General features: G+C 37.3%; 2 protein-coding genes across 3 annotated transcripts; one reads left to right on the top strand and one right to left on the bottom strand.

The window, feature by feature from the left end:
- The first annotated feature begins 19,101 nt into the window (after window positions 1-19,101).
- On the top strand, window positions 19,102-20,074 carry LOC110613077 (calmodulin-like protein 3). The gene has a single exon (XM_021754007.2). The coding sequence runs from the start codon at window positions 19,306-19,308 to the stop codon at window positions 19,762-19,764; it is 459 nt and encodes a 152-aa protein (XP_021609699.1). The 5' UTR covers window positions 19,102-19,305; the 3' UTR covers window positions 19,765-20,074.
- A 1,031-nt stretch (window positions 20,075-21,105) lies between these two features.
- Window positions 21,106-24,711, bottom strand: LOC110613070 (protein FAR1-RELATED SEQUENCE 5). 2 transcript variants are annotated; one of them, XM_021753993.2, is made up of 3 exons: window positions 24,535-24,711; window positions 22,342-23,026; window positions 21,106-21,406 (listed from the first exon to the last, which is right to left on the bottom strand). In XM_021753993.2, exons 2-3 carry the CDS (start codon window positions 22,957-22,959, stop codon window positions 21,221-21,223), a joined length of 804 nt encoding a protein of 267 aa, XP_021609685.1. In that variant the 5' UTR covers window positions 22,960-23,026; window positions 24,535-24,711; the 3' UTR covers window positions 21,106-21,220. The 2 variants fall into 2 exon arrangements, with proteins under 2 accessions (XP_021609685.1, XP_021609684.1); XM_021753992.2 differs by having other exon boundaries at window positions 22,342-23,030; window positions 24,535-24,710.
- Window positions 24,712-25,001: the final 290 nt, after the last annotated feature.

Genomic DNA, 25,001 nt, shown 5'->3' with positions numbered 1-25,001 from the left:
TCTAGTAGTTACCCCTTGTGATGTATCACCAATAATTTGATCCTTGGGGTGATCCTTCTTGTAGGCCCAATCCTTTGGCAAGTCATGTTGGACTCCTTGACTTTGTGTAATTTGCATTTGTTGCTCTTGAGGTCCAACTTCATCTTCCTTTGCCTCTATTGAATCCTCCTTGGGTTGACATTGATCTCCATGAGATTGAGGATCTTCAATGGTCAACTCATCAAGATTACCTACAAGATCATCATCACAAGATACCTCCTTTCTAGAAGCGAAGGGATTAGATTCATCAAAAACAACATGCATTGACTCTTCAACTATCAAGGTTCTTTTATTGAATACTCTATATGATTTACTAGAAATAGAGTATCCTAGGAAGATACCTTCATCGGTTTTGGAGTCAAATTTGCCTAGATTATCCTTATTGTTTAATATGAAGCATTTGCAACCAAAAACTCTAAGATAACTAACTCTAGGTTTCCTTCCATTCCAAAGCTCATAAGGAGTTTTATTTAGGAGAGGTCTAATTAAAACTCTATTTGAAACATAACAAGCCGTATTTATGGCTTCCGCCCAAAAATAAGTAGGTAAATTATACTCTCTTAACATAGTCCTCCCCATATCTAAAAGAGTTCTATTTTTTCTTTCAACAACACCATTTTGTTGGGGAGTCCTAGGAGATGAAAAATTATGAGTGATCCCTAACTTATTGCAAAAAGTTTCAAATTTTTCATTTTCAAATTCTCTACCATGATCACTCCTTATAGAAGAAATTTGAAAACCCTTTTCATTTTGAACTTTCTTTGTAAAACTTTTAAAAGCATCAAAACAATCATCCTTATGAGCAAGGAACACAACCCAAGTATACCTAGAGTAGTCATCAACTATAACAAACCCATAATGCATGCCACCAAGACTAGCTACTCTAGTTGGACCAAATAAATCCATATGCAAAAGTTGCAAAGGTCTAGAAGAGATTACCTTGTTAATAGCTTTAAAGGAACTCTTAACTTGCTTACCCATTTGACATGCATCACATACTTTGTCCTTTTCATATTTGATCTTTGGAAGACCATCAACTAGCTCATCTTTGCTCAAATTTTTGAGGAGATCCATGCTAGCATGAGAAAGCCTTCTATGCCAAATCCAAGAGTTATCACTTTTCCATTGTCTCCAAAGGTTACTTGTCCACTTCCGTCTTTCTTTTCAAGAGAGATGAAGTGACTTGAGTTTCCGGTCATGTGCCTTGAACATCCACTATCTAGATACCATTTGCTTTCAATTTTTGAGGATTTCAAGCACACCTAAAAGAAAGAATTCAAACACTTTTAGGTACCCAAATGTACTTGGGTCCTTGGGGGTTAGTCATTCCACTATCCAATTTCCATATGCTACCATATCCAAGATGCAATTTTCTAATAGAGCACTTATAGTTGGTGTGACCAAACTTGCCACAATAGTGACAATGACCATTGAACCTTCTTACTCTAGGTCCATAGGTGAGTGAGTGTGTTTGAGTTCTCATATGGCCATTTCTCCTTTGCTTATTAAAAGCATGTGAGCAAGAGATATGATTAGAGTGGTGATTTTGTGAACTAGAAGTGTGTGTTCTATAATGATCATTTCTCTTATATGCAAATTGCCTAGGTGTGTGTCTTATATGAGTGTTGTAACTAGTGGATTGGTGTACATGTGCATTCCTTGTAGGTGCATTCCTCATAGACATATTGCTACTAGAAACTTTAGGCACATTTCCATTTGGGCTAGAAACCTTAGGTTCATGTGAGTTGGTAGCTTTAACAAAAACGGTTTTAGAAAAATTTGCTTGAGTTGATTTATCATAGCCAAGGCCATACTTGATGCTAGGAGACCTTTGAGAGTCTAAAATCTCATCAAGTTTGTCCTTGCCTTTTAAAAATTTTGAAAGAGAATTTTTCAACTCAAGGATTTCATTTTTCAAATTTTTATTTTCTAGTGAGAGCTCATCCAAGGATTTTTGTAAAGAATCATTTGAGGGTAAAGGTTCCTTAAGTGAGTTCTCACTTTCCTTTTTAAAGCTAGCTAACTCACATTTCAAAATTTTATTTTTCCTATGACTCTTTTCAAGCTCATCATTCATCAATTTTAAAGCACCTACAAGTTCATCATATGAAAACTCAACATCATCATCATTTAAAGTAAAGTCATCAAGAGTAGTTACCTCATCGGAGCTTTCCTCTAGAGCCATGAAGCACATGTTGGCAATTTCATCACCAACTTCCTCTTCTTCGGAATCACTTGACTCATCCCATGTTGCTTTGAAGGCCTTCTTCTTGAACTTCTTGATAGGCTTCTTCAACTTGGGACAATCCACTTTATAGTGACCCGGCTTATTACATTCATAGCAAATGACTACTTCTTTTTTGCTTGATTCACCCTTTTCCTTTCTAAAATTCTTCCTTGGGATGAACCTTTTATTTTGGAGAAGCAACTTCCTTATTCTCCTAGTTACCAACGCCAATTCTTCCTCACTTATCTCTTCTTCTTCCTCACTAGTATCTTCGGAGGCTACCCTTAGAGCAATGTTCTTTTTCATCTTGCTAGGTTCCTCCACTTGCTCTCTCTTTAGAGTCATCTCATAGTCAATGAGATTCCCCAAGAGTTCATCCAATTGCACTTTGGTCAAGTCTTTGGCATCCTTTAAGGAAGTTACCTTTGGTAGCCATTCTTTAGGTAGACATCTTAGGATTTTCTTCACCAACTCTTCATTTGTGAATGTCTTCCCAAGAGATTTCATCCCTCCAATGATCTCAATGAACCTATCATACATTTGGCTAATAGTTTCATCGGATTTCATCTTGAACAACTCATATTGATAGATGAGGGATTCCATCTTGTTTTCCTTGACTTGATTGGTACCTTCATGAGTGACAACCAAAGCATCCCAAATTTCCTTGGCGGTGGACTTCATGCATACTTTGTTGTACTCACTTCTACTAAGAGCACAAAATAAGATGTGAATGGCTTTGTCATTGAGGGCTACCCTTCTCTTCTCTAGCTCACTCCATTCACTCTTAGGTTTTTGCTCTTGGTTTCCATCAATGAATCTTGTGGGAAAGAAAGGCCCATTCTCTACAATGTCCCACAAATCAACTCCTTCCGATTTAAGGAAATAATACATTCTATTTTTCCAATATAGAAAGTCATTTCCATCAAAGAAAGGTGGTCTCACAACCGATTGACCTTCTTGAGAATTGAGGGCTGTCATTTGATCTTTACTCCAAGATAATTATATCTTCAAGAGAGGGAGACTTTGCTTTGATACCACTTGTTGTCCCTTGAGGCAACCCAAGAGGGGGGGTGAATTGGGTTTATAAAAAATTTAATGGCAAAGACAAGAAATTAGAAGAGAATAGGGAAGAGAAAAATCAACACAATGATTTATAGAGGTTCAGCTATCCAAGCCTACGTCCTCTCCTCAAGGTCCACTTGAGAGTTCAACTCCACTATCAAATCTTCTTTGGGTGAAGATCAAAACCCTTACAATCTTAGAGCAAACCTTTGCTCTTTACAAATCTCCTTTTTCACTCAAGAGCAATTCTTTGCTCAATGCCACACTCACAACAACAGAATCTCTCAACAACCTTGACTCACTCTGAAAAGCCAATCAATTACAACACAAATCAAGCTTTCAAGAAATCAATGCTTTGGCTCAAGGTTTTGAGAGAGAGAGAGAATGATAAAGCTGTAATCTCAATAAATATTTGCTTAGATGGTTGTTGTGACCTCACAACAACAAAAACAAGTTGTATTTATAGTTCTATCATAAATATGGCCGTTGGGGGTGCATTAAATGCAAATAGAGCCGTTTATGTTCAGAAATAACCGTTATACTGTGCCCAGAAAAACTCAGGTTCGGCGGCCTAAGCTTAGAGTTCGGCGGCCGAACCATTTGGGGCGAAGAAACTATTCCTTTAAAACTGAACTTTCGGCGGCCTAAACTCCATGTTCGGCGGCCGAACATGGTGGACTTTCGTTTCTGTTCCTCACTTTCGGAAGCCAAACTTTAGGCTTCGGAGGCAGACCCAAAACACACTTTCGGCGGCCGAAGGTTAAATGTTCGGCGGCCGAAAGTGTGGGACTTTCGTCTCTGTCCCTCACTTTCGGAAGCCAAACTTTAGGCTTCGGAGGCAGACCCAAAACACACTTTCGGCGGCCGAAGGTTAAATGTTCGGCGGCCGAAAGTGTGGGACTTTCGTCTCTGTCCCTCACTTTCGGAAGCCGAAGGTTACACTTAGGGGGCTGGTTGAAAACCCACTTTCGGCGGCCGAAAGTCAATGTTCGGCGGCCGAACATATGGGACTTTCGTTTCTGTCCCTGACTTTCGGAAGCCGAAAGATGACTTTAGGGGGGCAAAAAATAATTCTTTAAATCTTTGAAAAATCATAACTTAGGCTGTAAAAATCCTTTTTTCAAACCGTTTGAACTTTTGCAACCTATATTTTTAGATCTTTCATTTTGATGAAAAATAATTTCAAAATCACTTTTTTTGGAAAATTTCATTTTGGTCCCTAAAAGTCAAGTACTCAAAAATATGGCCATATCTAAAAGAACTTTTAGGAATGAAAGAACCCTTGAGCCATCACAATTAATTACTTGAAATTCACAATGAATAAAATGACAAGCATGATAAATAAAAATACTTTATGATCCCTTTCTTGTAGTATGCTTCCAAAATTGGCGCTTTTCACTTTTGTGACTGAAGCAATATCATTTGTTTCAATAAGGGACCTGCAAGCTCAATACAAACACTCTTGGAAATAATTAGTAGCACATCAATTGTTTATTAATCATCAAAACAAGGATTAGGACATTTAGGTCCAACACTTATGACTGTTAATTGAACCACAAACTGCTTTTAGCATATCTCATGCATCATGTTTATGCCATAGGTTGATTGCATTAGTATTCACGAATATGTTGCATTGCATCGTTATTTGGTGATGTGAGTGAATGCTGAATGATCCAATAGTCTCAGACAGGAAGTCCAGGAGCCTTTGACTACGCCCTGGCAGGTATAGCGAAGTCCAGGAGCCTTTGACTACGCCCTGGCAGGTATAGCAAAGTCCAGGAGCCTTTGCCTACGCCCTGGCAATGGTATGTACAGAGGTGTTATATACACATATATATATATAACAGGAAGACCAGGTGCTCGATTCTACGCCCTGGCACAGAGTTACTGGGACTATGTGGTGACAGGTTTACTCTTGATATGGCTTGTCTGTGATATGGTGCATTCCATGAGAGCATATTTTACTGAGATGTTTTACTGTTCTACTCACTGGGCTATAGAGCTCATCCCACTCCCTTAACCCCAGTTTTGCAGGTTCAGTGTACAGTGTACAGGGACAGTCCAGCAGAGTACAGGAAAAGTAAAGAGATCTGTAATAGCTTAGAGTGGACATGTAATATTAAAGAGATGTAATAGTTGTTGCTTGACCTAGTGATGTATGTTTTATACATGATCTGTATATGTATATATGTTTTCCTGTATGTGAAAACCAGGCTTAACAGGTATGAGTGAACCCATCTAGAGCAAGCTCTAGTCAGGGATACAGAGTACAGAGTACATGAGTACAGAGTACAGAGATAGTGCATGCACAGGTTAAGCCTTGGTCAAAAAGAAAATGTATGATCATGTATGAGGTTTACAGGTACACAGAGAGTATAGCAGGCTTGCTACGGGTTCTGGCGGCCTTAAGCCGACCTGAATCCTAGCGCCGGTGACGGTCCATTTTGGGGTCGTTACAGATTGGTATCAGAGCCCGAGGTTCACATGATCGGACCTATAGAGACAGTGTTGGGCTCAGACAGGTTAGAAGTGGTCAAGCACAATAGGAAATCATGTCCACTAGGATAGGGTCTTGAGTCCTATCTGCTATGATATGCCATGAGTGTTGGATGTGTATGATTGATATGTGATGTTTATGTGCTAAAGTGGTCTGTTATATGTTGTGTTTTCAGAGAGAGTAAAGATGCGAGGAACTCGTCGATCAGCTCGATTGACTGGAGTCCCACCAGAGAGTGAGAGACCAGCTGCTCGTCCTCCTGCATTGCCAAGGGCAAGGTCTCAGAGATCTAGCAGGGAAGGTACGTCAATAGACCCTAGAAGGTCTGTCGACGAGAGCAGAAGAGGAACAGCTAGGGGAGGAAGATCAGAGGAAAGGAGGGAAGCTATGGAGATTGATCAGTCTAGAGATGACAGTATGGGTATAGGCAGTTTTGAGGAAGGTATGGGAGAGTCGCAGGGAGGTGCTCAGACCTCAGGTTTTGGCTATCCAGAGTATCTGATGGGAGGTATGTCGGAGTACTCGAGTTTTGTGCCATATCCTCCTTATATGCCTTATATGCCTTATCCTTACTATCCACCATATCCTATGTATCCCTCTTCCCCTATCCATCCAAGTGCAGCACACCTAGAGCCAAATGAACCAATACTACCACCAGAACCAGTAGCCCCTGTTGTTGACAGACATGAACCTAGCTCATCTGGAGGTAAAGTCCAAATGACGGAGTACTTGAAATTGGATGCTCCTAAATACAACACGGGAGATGATCCATTTGATTACCTCAGAGCAGTTAGGATGATAACCAGTGAATTGGGAGCAGATGATAGGAGAGCCATTGAGATGGCAGGTTTCACATTCAAATGCAAGAAAGCCAGAGAATGGTTTAAGAATTATGTGGAGCCCAGAATGGACAGCATGTCATGGGGAGAGTTCGCCAATGAGTTTGCAGGGTGGGCTTTTCCTGACAGTTCGAGGGAGATGAAAGTCATTGAATTTGAACAGTTGCGACATACAGATGAGATGAGCGTTGATGAATTCACAGATAAGTTCCTGGATCTGCTTCAGTACGTGGGTCAAGCCTATGATACTGATCAGAAGAAAGCAAGGAGATATACGATGAGACTGCATCCCAGGTATGCTTCCTTGATTCTTCCAGCAGAAAAGGAGAGTTTCCATACCATAGTAGACGCAGCCAGGAAAATGGAAGCTAGTGCCAATATTCAGAAACAGTCAAAGGCACAGGCTTCGGGTTCTAAAGCCCCCACACCAAGCAGTAAAAGATGGGATAGAGCAAAAGGAACAAAGAGTAAGTTCTGGAGTAAAGTCAAGTCAGGTCTGGGAATAGGTAGTGGCTCAAGCTCTGGCACAGCTCCAGTCTGCAGACGATGCGGAAAACCACATGGAGGAGTTTGTCGGTTGGGATCTACAGCTTGTTTTCGATGTGGACAGGAAGGGCATATTGCTCGGGATTGTCCGCAGATGACTTTTGCACCATCCCAGCAGATGAGTTCAGGCAGTGTGGTACAGCCAGATGTACGGCCAGCAGCTCCAGTCATGCCTCAGACTAGTGGCAGAGGTAGAGGGAGAGGGGTAGCCTCTACTTCAGCAGCAGGTTCCCGAGGTGGAAATCCGGTAGCCCCAGCACGGATTTTCACAGTGACACAGGAGGAGGCTAACACGTCGAACACAGTGGTGTCAGGTAATCTCATCATTGGGTGTTCTGATGTGTATGCTTTGATGGACCCCGGTGCTTCTCATTCCTTTATTGCTTCGAGAGCCATAGAGCGATTGGGTTTGATCAGTTCTGAGTTAGAGTATCCTCTCTGGGTCAGTGGACCCAAATGTGACCCATCAGTGGCAGTGTCAGTCTGTCGTTTCAGTCCAGTGTTTATAGAGGGTAGATACCTTCCAGCTGACCTTGTGGTTCTAGATTTGACGGATTTTGATGTCATTCTAGGGATGGATTGGTTATCTACATATAGTGCTACGTTGGACTGTCGAGAGAAGCTAGTGAGTCTCAGAGACCAGGATGGGTCAGAGTGTGTCTTCAGAGGAGACAGGAGAGGTACACCCAGAGGTATGATTTCAGCCCTTCAGGCTCGTCGTTTGCTTAGGAGGGGTTGTCAGGGGTTTCTAGCTCATGTGAGAGAGCTAGATAGTCAGGTGAGGGAACCAGCCACAGTACCAGTAGTCCGAGAGTTTCTCGATGTGTTCCCAGACGATTTGCCAAGACTACCACCTGATAGGGAGATAGGGTTTGAAATTGAATTGCTGCCAGGTACCAGACCTATCTCTATTCCTCCCTATAGGATGGCGCCAGTAGAGTTAAAAGAGTTGAAAGAACAGTTGCAGGACTTGGTAGATAAGGGTTTCATCCGCCCTAGTACCTCACCTTGGGGTGCTCCAGTGCTCTTTGTCAGAAAGAAGGATGGATCCCTCAGACTTTGTATCGACTACAGACAGTTGAACAAGGTCACTATCAAAAATAGGTATCCCTTACCTCGGATTGATGATCTATTTGACCAGCTAGCTGGAGCAGGTTGTTTCTCGAAAATAGATCTGAGATCTGGGTATCATCAGTTGAGAGTCAGAGAGGCAGATGTGCCTAAGACAGCTTTCCGGACCAGATATGGGCATTATGAGTTCTTAGTAATGCCGTTCGGGTTGACTAACGCCCCTGCAGCATTTATGGATCTCATGAACAGGGTATTCAGTGAGTTTCTGGATCACTTTGTCATTGTGTTTATCGATGATATCTTAGTGTATTCCAGAGATGCAGAGGAGCATGCCCAGCATCTGAGGATCGTTCTGCAGACACTGAGAGAGCATGGTTTATATGCCAAGTTCTCGAAGTGTGAGTTTTGGTTACGGAGCATTGCCTTCTTGGGACATGTGGTATCAGCAGAGGGTATTGAGGTAGACCCCAAGAAGATAGAGGCTGTAGCTAACTGGCCCAGACCCACGACAGTGACTGAGATTAAAAGCTTTCTGGGACTGGCAGGTTACTACAGGAGGTTCGTTCAGAACTTCTCAAAGATAGCAGCTCCTATGACCAAATTGACTCAGAAGAACCAGAAGTTTATCTGGTCAGACCAGTGTGAAGAGAGCTTTGAGGAGCTCAAGAGGAGATTGACAACAGCACCAGTGTTAGCTCTGCCTGTCAGTAATGAAGAGTTCACAGTGTTCTGTGATGCATCTCGAGTGGGATTGGGTTGTGTATTGATGCAGAGTGATAGAGTAATAGCTTATGCTTCTAGACAGTTGAAGAAGCACGAGTTGAATTACCCTACCCATGACCTAGAGATGGCAGCAGTTATCTTTGCACTTAAGATGTGGCGGCATTACCTCTACGGGGTTAAATGCGAGATCTTCACCGATCACAAGAGTTTACAGTACATCTTAAGTCAGAGAGAGCTGAATTTGCGGCAGAGAAGGTGGGTCGAATTGCTCAGTGATTATGAATGCAAAATCCAGTATCATCCGGGTAAGGCGAATGTTGTCGCAGACGCCCTAAGCCGGAAGTCACTAGGCAGTTTATCCCATATAGCAGCAGAGCGGAGACCAGTTGTGATGGAGCTTTATAAGCTCTTTGACGAGGGATTACAGCTAGAGTTGTCTGGTACAGGTGCGTTGATAGCACAGATGAGAGTGACACCTGTGTTTCTGGAGCAGATAGCTCAGAGACAGCATGAGGACCCTGAGTTGATGAAAATTGCCAGGACTGTTCAGTCAGGCAACAGTGCAGAGTTTCGTTTTGACAGCAAAGGGATCCTTCGCTATGGGAGTCGACTTTGTGTACCAGATAAGGGCAGTGTGAAGGAAGACATTATGAGAGAAGCTCATAATGCGAGGTATAGTGTTCACCCAGGAGCCACCAAGATGTATCAGGATCTGAAAAGGGTCTATTGGTGGCCAGCCATGAAGAAAGAAGTGGCGCAGTTCGTGACAGCCTGTGAAGTGTGTCAGAGGGTGAAATTAGAGCATCAGAAACCAGCCGGAATGCTTAACCCATTACCGATTCCAGAGTGGAAATGGGAGAACATAGCCATGGATTTTGTAGTGGGTTTACCAGTAGCGTCCAACAGGATAGACTCGATATGGGTGATTGTGGACAGACTCACGAAATCTGCTCATTTTCTTCCAGTACGGAGTAACTATTCTGTGGATAAGTTGGCACAGATCTATCTAGATGAGATAGTGAGATTACATGGAGTTCCAGTGTCTATAGTTTCAGACAGAGGACCTCAGTTTACCTCCCGCTTTTTGCGGAGTCTGCAAAGTGCGATGGGCACGAGATTGGATTTTAGTACTGCTTTCCACCCACAGACTGATGGACAGTCAGAAAGGACCATCCAGACCATTGAGGATATGCTTCGACTATGTGTGTTAGACTTTGGCGGTTCTTGGAGGCAGCATCTACCTTTGGTGGAGTTTGCCTACAATAACAGCCATCATGCGAGCATCGGGATGGCTCCTTATGAAGCTTTGTATGGGAGGAAGTGCAGATCCCCTGTTTGCTGGGAAGAGGTAGGAGAGAAGGCTCTTGCAGGGCCAGAGTTAGTAGACATTACCAGTAGAATGGTGCCCATGATCAGAGAGAGAATCAGAACAGCGCAGAGCAGACAGAAAAGTTATGCAGACGTTCGCAGAAAGCAGGTAGAGTTCCAGGAGGGTAATTGGGTATTGCTGAAAGTGTCTCCAATGAAAGGAGTGGTTCGGTTTGGAAAGAAAAGTAAATTGGCTCCACGGTACATTGGACCCTTTGAGGTGTTGCAGAGGATCGGAAATGTGTCGTATAAGCTGGATTTACCTGCGTCTATGGAAAGAATTCACCCGGTATTTCATGTTTCTATGCTACGACAGTTTGTGTCAGATCCGAATCAGGTTCTGAGTGAGCCTGAGGTGGAGATTCATCCGGATCTCACCTATATAGAGCAGCCAGTGCGGATTCTGGACACGCAGATCAGACAGCTAAGGAACAAGGAGATTCCGATGGTGAAAGTTCTATGGAACCACCATAATCTAGAAGAGTGCACCTGGGAGACGCGGGAGTCTATGCTCCAGCAGTATCCATATTTGTTTTAAGGTTAGTTTTCTCCATTTCATGTGTTAATTGTGTGTTTTAGGAACCTTCGAGGACGAACGTTCTTAAGGGGGGGAGAATGTAATACCCGGCTAGAGTCCGGCACCGGAATTCTTATCGTCCGGTGGACTCCGGGATGTCGGAATCCTCTAGAGGGTAGGAGATATGAGTTTCTCACGAATGTTGTGTGGTTTATTGTGTTACAGGTAAATGGAACCAAGTTTTGAGTTGAAATGAACCAAGGCAGAGGAGCCAAGTTCGGCCGCCGAAGATAAGTTCGGCCGCCGAAAGTGCCCAAGATGCGGCTTCCGAATTCAGGTTCGGCCCCCGAATGTTGCATGGTTTTGCATGCGATTCGGCTGAGTTGCTTAGCCAGCAGTTTGGTATCCCTTAGTCAGCTTTGTGGACAGGTGTTATCACCAGATCATGTCTAGAAGTTGGTCACATCTTCCATGCTTTATCTGCATGCGTTGAGCTGCTCAGGCTAAGGGTTTCACAGGGAAAACAAACTTAGTTTTGAATGTTTAGCAAAAAGCTCCGTTTGTGCGAGTTTGAGAGTTTGAGGAGAGTTGGTTCGTTTTCCTTAGTTCAGAGTGTTCAGCTTCTTGTTACAGGAGGTACGTAATGCTCTTGAACCTGTGTATGTGTTTTCTGAAGGTTTTATGGAAGTAAGGGAGAGAGATGCATGATTAAGTGAGAAGTAGTGGTTTTGATGAGGTCTGCATGTATACATGTTTCTGTGTTATGTGTGATTTGTTGTTTGGGGTGATTAGATAGTTTTGGACCCCTGTGATCATATACGTGAGTATATGTGTGTTGAGGAGTTGGAGTATATATGGTTTGAGTGGTTGAAGGGAAGGAGAAGATGGTTTGCCGTTGAAGCTGAGTTCTGGATGAACTCAGGTTCGGCAGCCGAAGGTTCATTCGGCCGCCGAACCTCTTGCATGGTGGCTTGGCTGCCACAGCCTGTTTTGCATGTTCGGCTCTGTTTGGGGGATTCGGCCGCCGAAGGTGCCGCCGAAGGTGCTTGAGTTTCATCTCTGGAGAGGACTTTCGGCCGCTGAACCTGCCGCCGAAAGTGTCCTGTCCAGCTTTCTTTTGCATGCTTTGCATGGATAGTTGAGTGAGTTTAAGGGGATTCTTGGGGAGTTTAAGAGAGTTATTTCTACGCTTGTTTGGTCCCTCATTTGAGTCCATCTGTATAGGTACAGACCAGAGGAACCAGAGAGAGCAGCAGTGAGTACTGCTCCAGAGGTTCAGAGCCTGCAGAGTCAGTCAGTCCAGATAGCCAGAGGTGAGTGGACCTAAACTTATGACTGTTAATTGAACCACAAACTGCTTTTAGCATATCTCATGCATCATGTTTATGCCATAGGTTGATTGCATTAGTATTCACGAATATGTTGCATTGCATCGTTATTTGGTGATGTGAGTGAATGCTGAATGATCCAATAGTCTCAGACAGGAAGTCCAGAAGCCTTTGACTACGCCCTGGCAGGTATAGCGAAGTCCAGGAGCCTTTGACTACGCCCTGGCAGGTATAGCAAAGTCTAGGAGCCTTTGCCTACGCCCTGGCAATGGTAAGTACAGAGGTGTTATATACACATATATATATATAACAGGAAGACCAGGTGCTCGATTCTACGCCCTGGCACAGAGTTACTGGGACTATGTGGTGACAGGTTTACTCTTGATATGGCTTGTCTGTGATATGGTGCATTCCATGAGAGCATATTTTACTGAGATGTTTTACTGTTCTACTCACTGGGCTATAGAGCTCATCCCACTCCCTTAACCCCAGTTTTGCAGGTTCAGTGTACAGTGTACAGGGACAGTCCAGCAGAGTACAGGAAAAGTAAAGAGATCTGTAATAGCTTAGAGTGGACATGTAATATTAAAGAGATGTAATAGTTGTTGCTTGACCTAGTGATGTATGTTTTATACATGATCTGTATATGTATATATGTTTTCCTGTATGTGAAAACCAGGCTTAACAGGTATGAGTGAACCCATCTAGAGCAAGCTCTAGTCAGGGATACAGAGTACAGAGTACATGAGAACAGAATACAGAGATAGTGCATGCACAGGTTAAGCCTTGGTCAAAAAGAAAATGTATGATCATGTATGAGGTTTACAGGTACACAGAGAGTATAGCAGGCTTGCTACGGGTTCTGGCGGCCTTAAGCCGACCTGAATCCTAGCGCCGGTGACGGTCCATTTTGGGGTCGTTACAAGGTAGGTATAAGGCAGGCCACGCAACCAATCGAGTATTAGTCCCGTTTCACAAGAAGTTTCTAAAGCATTTGATTTCAGGCTGTAAGGTGAGTATACGCCAGGTTGACCTATTGGGTATTAGTCCCGCTTTATAAGAAGTTTCTAAGGCATTTGATGTCAGGCCGCAAGGTGGGTATGCACAAGGCCGACCTACCGGATGTTAGTCTTGAGAAGTTTTTAAGGCATTTAATGCCAGGTCTTAAGACGGATATACGCCAGCCCGACCTACCGGGTGTTACTCTCCCTTCATGAAAAGTTTATAAGGCATTTAATGCTAGGTCTCAAGGTGGGTATACGCCAGACCGACCTATCGGGTATTAGTCCCGAGAAGTTTCTTAGGCATTTGATGCCAGGTCTCAAGGCGGGTATAAGCTAGGCCAATCTCCTGAGTGTTAGTCCCGCTTCATGAGAAACTTTTAAGGTATTTGATGCTAGACCATAAGGCGGGTATATGCCAGACCGACCTATAGGGTGTTAGTCTCAATTCATAAGAAGTTTCTAAGGTATTTGATGTCCAGACCACAAGACGGATATGAGCCAGTCCCCACAACCAAAAGCATTAGTCCCATCTCACAAAGAGAATCACAGGCATGTGTCATTGCTCTTCCAATCACTTCCGGAGATCTAAAACTTTTTGCAAAAGAGAAAGGCCCATTGTAGGCGGGCAAGACTTTTTGACGATTGATGAAGACAAGGCAGGCTGCCAAGTGAGTAAATGAAGTTTGCAAGGGCTAGAAAAATGCCCTAGAGCTTAATAGGGCTGTAAAAAGTGAAGGAGCAAGTCAGGACTGAGAAAAATGCTCAGAAGCTTGTTAGGGTTGAAAAAAGCCAAGAAGCTTGATAAGGTTAGAAAGGGCCAAAGAGCTCGTCACGGATGGAAAAATGCATGGAAACTTGTCAGGACTGAAAAAATATGCGGAAGCCCATCAGGATTGTAAAAGGTCAGGAAGCCCATCAGGGCTGTAAAAAGCTAAGGAGCATGTTAAGGCTGAGAAAATGCTTGAAAACTCGTCAGGACTGGAAAAATACACGGAAGCCCGTCAGAATTGCAAAAGGCTAGGGAGTCTGTTAGGGCTGTAAAAAGCGAGGGAGCTCACAAAGGCTAAAGAATGTCCAGAAACTCGTTAGGGCTAATTGAGGTAAGAGAATGCTCGAAAGAATGCCAAGACTGAAAAATGCTCAGAAGCTCGATAATGCTGGAAAAGGCTAAGGAGCTCAAAGATGCCCGGATGATCCCCAGGGCTAGAGAGAGCCCAGAAGCTCGTCAAGGTATTACTATATCACTCGGATCAATTTTTGCCAGATAAGATCTTTGACTTGATTGGTCGGCAGGACAAGTAAGTAGAAAGCAAGGACATCGTGTGTTCATCCTGGACAAACAAGCCACATGACTCAAATCATGAAGACAATTATCACCTTCGAATCTAAAGAATCGAAAACCAGCGGGGGACCTTTGATGCTATATAAAACTCACCCAAAGTAGGCAGTGAGCTATCACCATAAGATATAGTCATGTGGTAAGGTCTGATAAACTAATATGCGGTCCCAACCCTAGAAAAAAAAGGTCCGAACGACCATAGTGCCCTAAACTGAGAGAAAAAAAGATCCGGCCTCAGGACAGGTCAGACAAACTTATCCTCTCAACTTCACGGTGAAACTCCATAAGGAAGTGACCATTAAACAGCTCTAATCCATCAGATCCCTTTTACTCCTGCGATCACGGGATTTTTGACTAATTAGCCAGTGAAAATCCCTTACTAATAAGCCGGCCACATTATCGGGAGATTATCAGGGATATTTATCTCCATCTTCTTACAGTATAAAAGGAAAACTATCACAGAAGCAAATGTACATTATTCTCTTACACCACAACTCTTGTGTTCTAGAGATTATACTCGTTTTTCTTTTCAACTTACTGACTTGAGCGTTGTAGTGGCTCCTATAAACAACAACCACCTCATATTTTCTGTCTTACAGGTAGACTAATCATAACATAATTATGTTGGATCAATCACAGTGTAATTTTATTTCGGTCACATCATCAATATATTCGATCACATCATCAATTTATTTTCAGCGATATCAAATATGATATAATTTCATAATAATTTGTCATCTTAAAAACTTTTATTTTTTAAATAATTTTACGTGGTGGCAATTAATTCATTGATTAAATTAAAAAGAAGTAAACAATTTTCATTTTCAAACATGATTTAAAAAAATAAAAAAAATTGAATAGGAGTAACATTGTAAAAATTCGATTCTTGATGACATTTGTTTTGCTTTAAAGTTATTGAAATTTCCTTTTCCTTTTTATATATGTAGTTATAAAAAAAAAATTATAAATAGATAATTTCATTTGTAATTTAATTTATAAATAAATTACAAACAGACTTTTATTCATCTGTATAAATCTCGTTTATAAATTTGCGGACCAAATGCTTAAATTAGAAGAATTGGATTGCTTAATTTGGTGTGGTTGTTGAGACTTGAAGTAATGGCAGTATCAAATGCAGGAAAAAAGAGTTGAAATTGAAGAGAGAGTAAAGGGATATTTTAATTTGGATGGCTGAAAAAAAACTATCCTATCCATATACTTCGATTTAAGCAAAATTTTACTTTGATCATTGCAGCCGAGAGTAAGCTCTCAGGAAGCAGATCCCTTTTTTTTTTTTTTTCAGGAGAAACAAATAATTATTATGTCCGATCAAGAATAACTAATCAGATTATCTTAATTAAAGGAGCATTCAATTAGTTTGGTTTAAAATTAAAATAAACTGAATAAATTAAAGACTGATATTTAAGTATTTATAAAAATTAAATCAAATCGACTTAAAAAAAATCAATTTAAATCGAACTGATATGATTTAATTTAATTTAATAGGTCAATTGAATTTTTTATTCTTTATATATTATTTTCGCATTTGAAATTTAATTAAAATATTTTAATTTTAATTAAAATTTAATTTTCTTATATTATCAAACTATAATATTTATTATAATTAATTGATTTGGTTTTAATAAAATTTTTTTATTAAAACTGAACAAAATAATTAAAATATTTAAAATTTAAAATGAAATTAAATAAAATAAATATAAAAAATAAATTAAAATTTTATTTCGATTTAAATCTAAACACTACCCTCTCTTGATTTTACTTGAAAAGTCGAAATATTTTTCTCTAAATTGTATTGAAGATATTCAGATTCAACTCCTTTAGACTACGACAACAACAAAAGACAATCAAGAGGTAGTGGTGATTTTCTTGTATAATCCAATGATGAGGAAGAAAAAATAATTTATTTAAAATAAAAAATTATTATGTTGATAAAGGGAAATTATTTAACATTTTTTACTGTTACTGTTAATGACTGCTATTAGCATCATCGGTTAGTGGATTCAGTTTTAAATTAAATTAAAATTTTAAATAATTAAATTATATATTTTTAATAATTTAAATAAATCAGTTTAATTTAAATATAATTGATCGGTTCTTTTAAATATATAAATTTTATTCATGCTGCCATTATTACGTGTATGTAATTGATTATGCCATTATTACGTGTATGTAATTGATTATGCCATTAATGGCATAAATGTACACGAATTAAACTGAAATGACGGATTATCTGATTGAATTAAATTTAATATTTTAATTTAATTTAATTTAATTTATTTAATATTTTAATTTAAATCGATTTAATTTAAAATTAAATTCAATAGACTTATAATTAAATCTAATTGTGGCCGGAGTTTATTTCATAACTTAATTATCACTTAAATCTTTTTTTTTTTTGTCAAAATTCACAATAGAAGAGATAATGTATAATACTTGAATCGAGCTTAAGAGGTGTGCTCTTCTACTAATTCAAGCACTTATCCAGGAAAATTGCTTGACTTGCATATAATATAAAATTTACCTAATTTAAATAATAAAAAAAATAAAATCATGATAAATTTATATATTAATTTAAAAAATTTATTTATTTATTTAATTAAAATTAAATTAATTAAATATATCAACTTGGAATTAAATATGTAAATTATTAAATTAAATTGTTCTCAATTTGTAAATTATTTCCAATTGAAGTCATTCAAGAATGAATGTAAATACAAACAATCCATAGGTGATGTCCCAGCGGAAATGGATCCAAACAAAAGGAAAGTTTGGCCACCATAACGCCGAAGGACAAAACAAAACCGGCTCTGTCCTTTAAAGTTTGCCACGTGTCAGCTTCCCATTCATTACGCAGTAAAATAAGAGCCGTTGACACAGTATCTAACGGTCGCTATCATTTCTGCCGTTCTTCTTGGCGCGTTACAATGCCCAACGTCACCTCACTCAGAGATCCGTTATCAACGGTCACATTTCTTAACGACTTTTTGAATTAAATAAAAAAGTGGTCCTTCTTCAATAAATTAATTCAACGATTATTTAATATCTTATTTAAAAATAAAACCTACCATTTATCTTATTTAGTTTTAATAAGTGAAATATTGTATTTATTATAATACAAAAATTTTGTAATACTCTAAATTTTAAAATGACATATGTCATGTCTGAAATTAAAATATATCAAATTTTATTTTTAGGTATAAGAGGATAAAGCTTCCATCTACTTATTTTGAGATATTTAATTTTACAGTAGAAATAGAAGCAATCAGGGAGAATATTTCGTCAATTTATTTAAAATTGAATCGAATTAAATAAATTAAAAATTAAAAATTTTAATATTTATATAATTTGAACCGAATTAATTTTAATTAAAATTGAAAAAATTAACTCGAACCGATTAGTGATAATAGTATATTATTTTTAATAATATAAAGAGATGAGATTATATTAAGATTAAAATATTTTAATTAAATTTTAAAATATTAAAAATAAAAAATAAAAAATAAAAAATTATTAAAAATTTAAATCGATTAAATCGAATCAAATCGAATTAAATCAATTTGAATTAATTTAATTCAGTCAATTTTTTTTATTTGAACCGAATACTGCTCACTCTTAAAGGTAACGGCCTCCATTATGAAGCCTATTAATTATACTTAGGTTTTTTATTAAAAAAAAATTAAAAAATTACTATTTAATCATGTAATATAATAAAATTTATTAATTAATTCTTTAATTTTAAAAAATATATTAAAATATATCATAATTTTTAAAATTTTTATTAATTTTAATTAAAAAAAATCTAAAATGTAATAATATATGATAAACTAATTAGTAAATTTTTTTATAAAACTCAAAATTAACTAATAAATTTTTATATATGAAATTAAACAATAAAATATTTAATGATTAGAAGGTTAAAATTAATGAAATGATTAATTAATAAATTTTTTAAATATTTTAATTAAAAAATCAATTAATACTATAAGAATTAAAAAAAATCATGATTTTCAATTATAATAAAATGGATGTGTGGCATCTTACAATGTGATTAATACGACAAACAATATTTCCTCCTAAGGGCAGAAAATAAATAATATTTGGAGGCGAGATTAAAAATTATAAAAAAATAATTAAAAAATTGAAAAAAATAATTTAAAAATTAAAAAAAAAAAAACTTGGAAGCTCTAATAAAATACTAGTGAGTTGCTCACACAACCAAACAACAATAATGGCAACGCGTTTTTGACAAAACGCAAAGCTTTTTTTTATTAAATGAAAGACTTAGTAAGCAATTAATTAACTATCACACATTACGCGTCAAACAAAAACACTAAGCCCAGCCAAGTAACCAAAAGCATAAAGCAAAAGCCGAAGCCAACGCCAGCTCTAAAGAGTAAAGACACGCAAGCGTTGGCTAAAATTGCCACATAGACACTAATAAAGGTGTTACTGGTTGCACCGAATAATTCCCCATATGGAATCGGTTTGCCTTGCGTTTCCCATCCTTCTCTTTATATATATCCAATGCGTAGAAACGCTCAGATCAATTAGTCTCCAAAATCTTCTCAACGAACAAATCTCTCCACACTGATCCATTCCTTTGAGTCTCAAGTATTTTGCTAACGCAAGAAGCTCAGGATCTCTCTTCTTCCTTCTTCTTAGAACTCCCACAAACCCAGTTCCGTCTTTTAATTCCAAACACCTCCGCCGTCATCAGAACAAGAATGGATTCAATGGAGCTCACTCGCGTCTTCCAGATGTTTGATAGAAATGGTGATGGGCGAATAAGCAAGAAAGAGTTGAATGACTCGTTGGAGAATCTGGGTATCTTTATCCCTGATCCAGAGTTAACCCAGATGATTCAAAATATAGATGTTAATGGAGATGGGTGTGTTGATATCGATGAGTTTGGTGCTTTGTATCGATCGATTATGGATGAGCGAGACGAGGAAGAAGAGGAGGACATGAAGGAAGCCTTCAAGGTGTTTGATCAAAATGGTGATGGGTTTATTACTGTTGATGAATTGAGATCTGTGCTTGCTGCTCTTGGGCTTAAGCAAGGGAGGACTTTAGAGGATTGCAAGACAATGATCATGAAGGTTGATGTTGATGGCGATGGAATGGTGAATTTTAAGGAGTTTAAGCAAATGATGAAAGGATGTGGTTTCAGTGCTTTGGGTTAATTCATTACTGATCGATCCTTCAGATCTTTGATTCAAGGTTTGTAGATATTTTTGAATTTGATCATCAAATTTGAGAGAGAAAAGGAAGAATTGGTGATTTGATGTTGTTGAACATTTGGATGTGCTACAGATACTGGGTTGTTGACACGTGTTGAATTGATGTAATGCCAAATCATCACCAGACTGAAACAATATTTTTTGTCACCAAAAAGGACTATTGATGAAAATTTCGAGGGGTGTGTTTTAGTTTTCATACCTTTGTAGGATTGGCTTGTTTCTAATTATAATTATTCTCAGTATTATTTTTTTTCTATTTTTTCATTTTTCCAATTATTCTTCTTAATTACTCAATTACATAATTATTTTATTTTGTAAAATTAAATTTTTAATCTTTTAATTAAATCTACATATTTAACCTTAGTAAAAGCTAATAGCATAAATAGTTAAAGAAACTAAATAATATACATAAATAAAATTATATGAATTAAATAGTATAATATTTAAGATTAAAATAAATTGATAATTTTCTCTAATAAAAAATAAGAAAATTTAATTTAACAAAATAAAAGATATTTAAATAAAGTGATTAAAAAATATAGACTAAATAATTAATTTTATAAAGTATCTCTTTTTTAATTTAAATTAATTAATTTTTAAATTTATTCTAGTAAAAAAATACTCTGATTTTTTAAAATGTTATAAAAAAAATTAATTAAATAATTTTTTTTAATTGAAATAAGGCTTTAATGATAATTCACCTAAAACTCAAAACTCTCACTAGAAGAAGAAAAAAAAACAAAGAAGAAGAAAACAATGTTAGTGAAAGTCAAAAAGAACATTGCTGGAGTACTGCTGTCTGTGTCTTGTCCTCAACTCTGCGACAGATTGAGATTCCATCATGCTTCATGCAAGTCCATGTTGGCAATTGGCAATTTTTCTCTGACAAAAACAAAAAAGAAGAAAGGCAATTTTTTCCACTATTATGCTTGACTCTTTATTATTTTTATAGGAATTGTTTTCTTATTCTAGCTTTCAGATAATCAAAGAAAACTACCTACAAGTTTAAGTTTAATAATTTTTTATATTTTAAAAATTAAAATTATTTATAATGATAATAAAAAATAATGGATAAAACAAAAAAAAAAACCAAATAATTGGTCTTGCCAAAAGAATTTGAGAGAAACAAAGAATACAGTTGACTCCCTTTTCTAACAAAGTCTGCTCAGCAATTGGTTTGAAGAAGAGATCACTGTTAAGTTTCAGGTGTGAACATTCAGTACTAATATTTTTCTGCACTCAGATTATGTTAAAAGTGGAAACATTCCAGAGAGCTTCACAGGCTAATGAGATAGTGCTCAGACTCTAATAAATCAAGTAAGAGTGAGTTTTGCCATTCTCTAGTTTGGCTTTCATTGATCTATCTAACTAGAATTATATTCTTATCTGTGGTTCACAACTACAGATTGCCAAGTTCAATTTCTTTCAAGTTGTTAATAATGTCTTCAACTCTTATAGACATAAACTCAGCATGTTCTTCAATATCTTTAAGAATCCTGTGTAGCTGATGTTGAATTGTTGCTGATCTTTCTCTTTCACGCTGCAGCTCATCATATAGATCCTGGATTTTCTTATCCTTCTCTTCCTGCAATCATGTCGTTGAAGAATGTTAGTAAACCCAAATGTGGAAGTATGATCATAAACATGGAGAGAATAAAAAGGATTAAGAGAACTGGGAGAATGAATCATGCTGTATTACTATTTTGCCAGCATCATGACAAACAAAGAACTTTAAGATCTTCAGATATATTAAAAGAAAAAAAAAAGAGAGGAATCTTAAGGACGCACATACAAGTGCAAACTAATGGTCTTACACATGTATTGATAGAGAATGGATTTTTTAGACTTTGCCTTTTTGTTAATATGCGTGTAGCAGCCTAGCTCAAATTGAGCGAAATAACTTGTGGACTCATTTTTCACTTGGCTCAAAATAATTAATCCAAGTTATTCATTAGTTTTTGCCATTTATATTATATACAAACTCAAATTTCGGTACATTAGATGTGGGACAAGTTCCCACATCATGAACATGCATTCCTGGTAGCTATGCAAGCTTTTGACAGTACTAATATAAACGGATGAGAGTGTCTAGAACAAGTATCATATGGATTATAGTAACCATAAAAACAGCAACAGACACAGCACTGAAGTTTATATAATATATACTTGTCAAGCATGGATAGCTTGCTGATAAAAACTGCTGGTTAACTCCATATACAATGTTGTGAACAATGTTTCTGTTTTTCATATCTACATATATACATTGAAGACATTACTCAGTTTCAAAATGTTGAATCAGTTCATGAATTGTAGCAGCAGAAGATATGGGTTTTGGACGAGATGGGGTGTACTAGCCAGGTGAAAAACAATGAGTGAGGTTCAAGAACATTGATTCAGTGGCTGTTAGTGTGAAGTTCAAACTCCGAGACCTAAAAAATCCATTCTGTGACTCAATATGCACTATTGCAGCCTAATTATGAATAAAAAAAACAGTTTGACCTAATGCTATCTAAGACATACCTCGCTGAGTATATTTATGGTTGGCAATTCTCCGGGAAAATTACAGTGGTTCATGAGTTTGTGGTTGTGCTCTCGCACAAATTTGGTAACTACCCATACTCCACCATCTCTTGCAGCCAACCTTATCATGGCTTTGCATCCTTCTCTAGTAATAGGCCGAGGAGGAAGAATTCTATCTTTTCTCAGTGCATGCTTTGCAGCACGAAAACCTTCTCTAGAACAAACAAAGTCTCGTCCTATGACTGCCATGTTCTTTAGCGAATGTCTAATCCGATTTGTTCGAATAGTGAAACCTGTCCGCTTGGCATATTCATAATAGAAATCTCTTGCATCATCTAATGACGAGAAAGTCATCCCATTATATGGTTCTACATTGTTAGCACTTATATATTCTATTGATGATTCTGGTGAAGTTTTTGCACCATGTTGCAAATTGCAGTTCAGTAACAGCCCATCTTCCGTGTCTTCATGCTCACAAGTTTCAAGGGTTTCATCATCTAAGCCTCCATCACTATCTAGAAATTCATGTCTGTCAGGAATGCTAGTCATTACGTCCCCTATAAAGGGAACTCTGTCCAATAGGCCTAACAGAATTGATACAATTGCACTCCTAACCATAAGCAATGGTTACAGAAGCCATACACGTAAACACCTTCATCACTGTAGCTAAGAGAACACATGTATTCTGGCTGGTAAACAGGAATAAAAGAATAAGAACATTGAATTGCAGATTTGCAAGAAGGAAATTCAAGAAAACACAGTTTTATACGATACACTTTCTGCCAAATACATATTTAGACCCCTACACTGTTAAAGATTAACCCACTAAAGTAGTAACCTTTCAAACACCTGAACTTATAAAAATTATAATAATTAAATACAAATTAACCATTACCATCAATGAATTTGTTAAAAGAATAAAAAAATACTTTCATTAATTACTAAGACACTATAAATTTTTATAAAATGATAAAATTATTCTCGTCTAACTTTGTTAATTTACAAAAATTTGGAGCAAATTCAGCAAAATCTACAGTGCAGCAAGCAATATGTATGATCAACCTTCATTTCTTTCAATAAATCACTGACAATATGACTAATTTGTGTCTAATTGTTATGATTTTTATAAGTTCAGATGTTCAACAGGTTACAATTTTAGCTCAAGTGTCCAAAGGGTTAATCATAGCTAGCATAGGGGTGTAAGTATATATTCAGCCATAAACTTTCTGTCTTTCTCAGCGAAAATTCAATTCAATGCCATCTCGAATTCTTATATCTTAATACATCAAAGAATGGTCAACTAATCATGAAAGAACTACATTTGGATACTGTTGTTGATTTATTCCCAAGGTATTCAAACTAAGAAAGCAAAAAACATCAAAACTAAAGCCAGAAAAAGATTCCAGCTCTTACAAACAAGAGTATGAATATATTACCTTCACTATCAACATCTCCCACCCCTACTCCTCCACCCAAAGAAAAAGTGGAAAATATTTTCAACCATCCTTTTCAATTACATTCCATTGGATACTAAGTATATGAAGGAAAAGCAAACAAAATAGAACCTGACACTCTCATTTCAAAGTGACAAACAACAAAATCCACAGTTAATGCATTATTCACTTTCCTCAATCCCCATCTATGAATTAATAGGGTGTTTTTATCATTTATTTGCTTCCAGGTAATATAAATACTGCATTTAAAACGAACAACCATGAAAAATTTTGCCTTTAAAAGAGGATTTTTAAAAGTTACTTGTAGATTCACCTAAAGGCATGTGTCTTTTACAGAAGCATATTAGCTACAAATTACAAAACCCTTGTTTGATTTCCCAGATTAAAAATATATGAATCACAAGCATTTAATGTAACTGAAACAACTAATTAACTCGATCAAAGTTTCTCATTTTCTTTAAACCCAAAAAGTCCAAGTCTCAGAGCACCATACAACAAATAAACACACATGTCCATTCAAGCTCTTACTTTCTCAGCAATCAAACAGAGAAAATGAAAGCAAACAAATTGCATCATTTACTCACATTCTCATCAATCCATCAAAAACCCATCCATCAAATCACTCAAATATCCTCTCCCCATGTATTCAGCTTCAAAAAACTACATACCCTTCAAAGATTAACCAAACACACCCTCAAAAACAGAAAAACAAAAAAGTGAAGAGGGAAACTAAGCTTACTTCTCTAGTTGAAGCGAGTTTTGATGGCAGTTTTTTGAGATATTTTTCGCCGCTCAGCAGTTTCAAGTGATCCAGTGTGGTTCGGGTGTGTGCTCCACAGTAGAGGGAGTACGGAAAGATTGTTTATTGAAATGGAGATGAAGAGAGGAATTCGGATATGAGATCTGGATGCAGATATTTAATCTAGCGGCCAATATTTAGCATGTACCAACGACACAGAAGCATCGTCAGATTTAAATTTTCACGAAACCTTCAATTATTATTATTATTATTATTATTATTATTTAAAGCAGATCAAAAAGCTTCAACTCTAATCTTGCTTTATATTTAATTAATAAAAATTTATTATTTTTTTAAAATAGAAATTAAGGATTGGAATTGTAAATTTAAAATTTTTTAAATTTATTAAAATGTACTTTAAAAATTTATTATTTAAAATTAACAGAATATATTTTAAAATTATTTTA

Source organism: Manihot esculenta, chromosome 4 (genome assembly GCF_001659605.2).
Source record: "Manihot esculenta cultivar AM560-2 chromosome 4, M.esculenta_v8, whole genome shotgun sequence".
NCBI lineage: Eukaryota > Viridiplantae > Streptophyta > Magnoliopsida > Malpighiales > Euphorbiaceae > Manihot > Manihot esculenta.
Note: the sequence above shows the minus strand (reverse complement) of the source record. Positions and strands in the feature narration are given on the sequence as shown.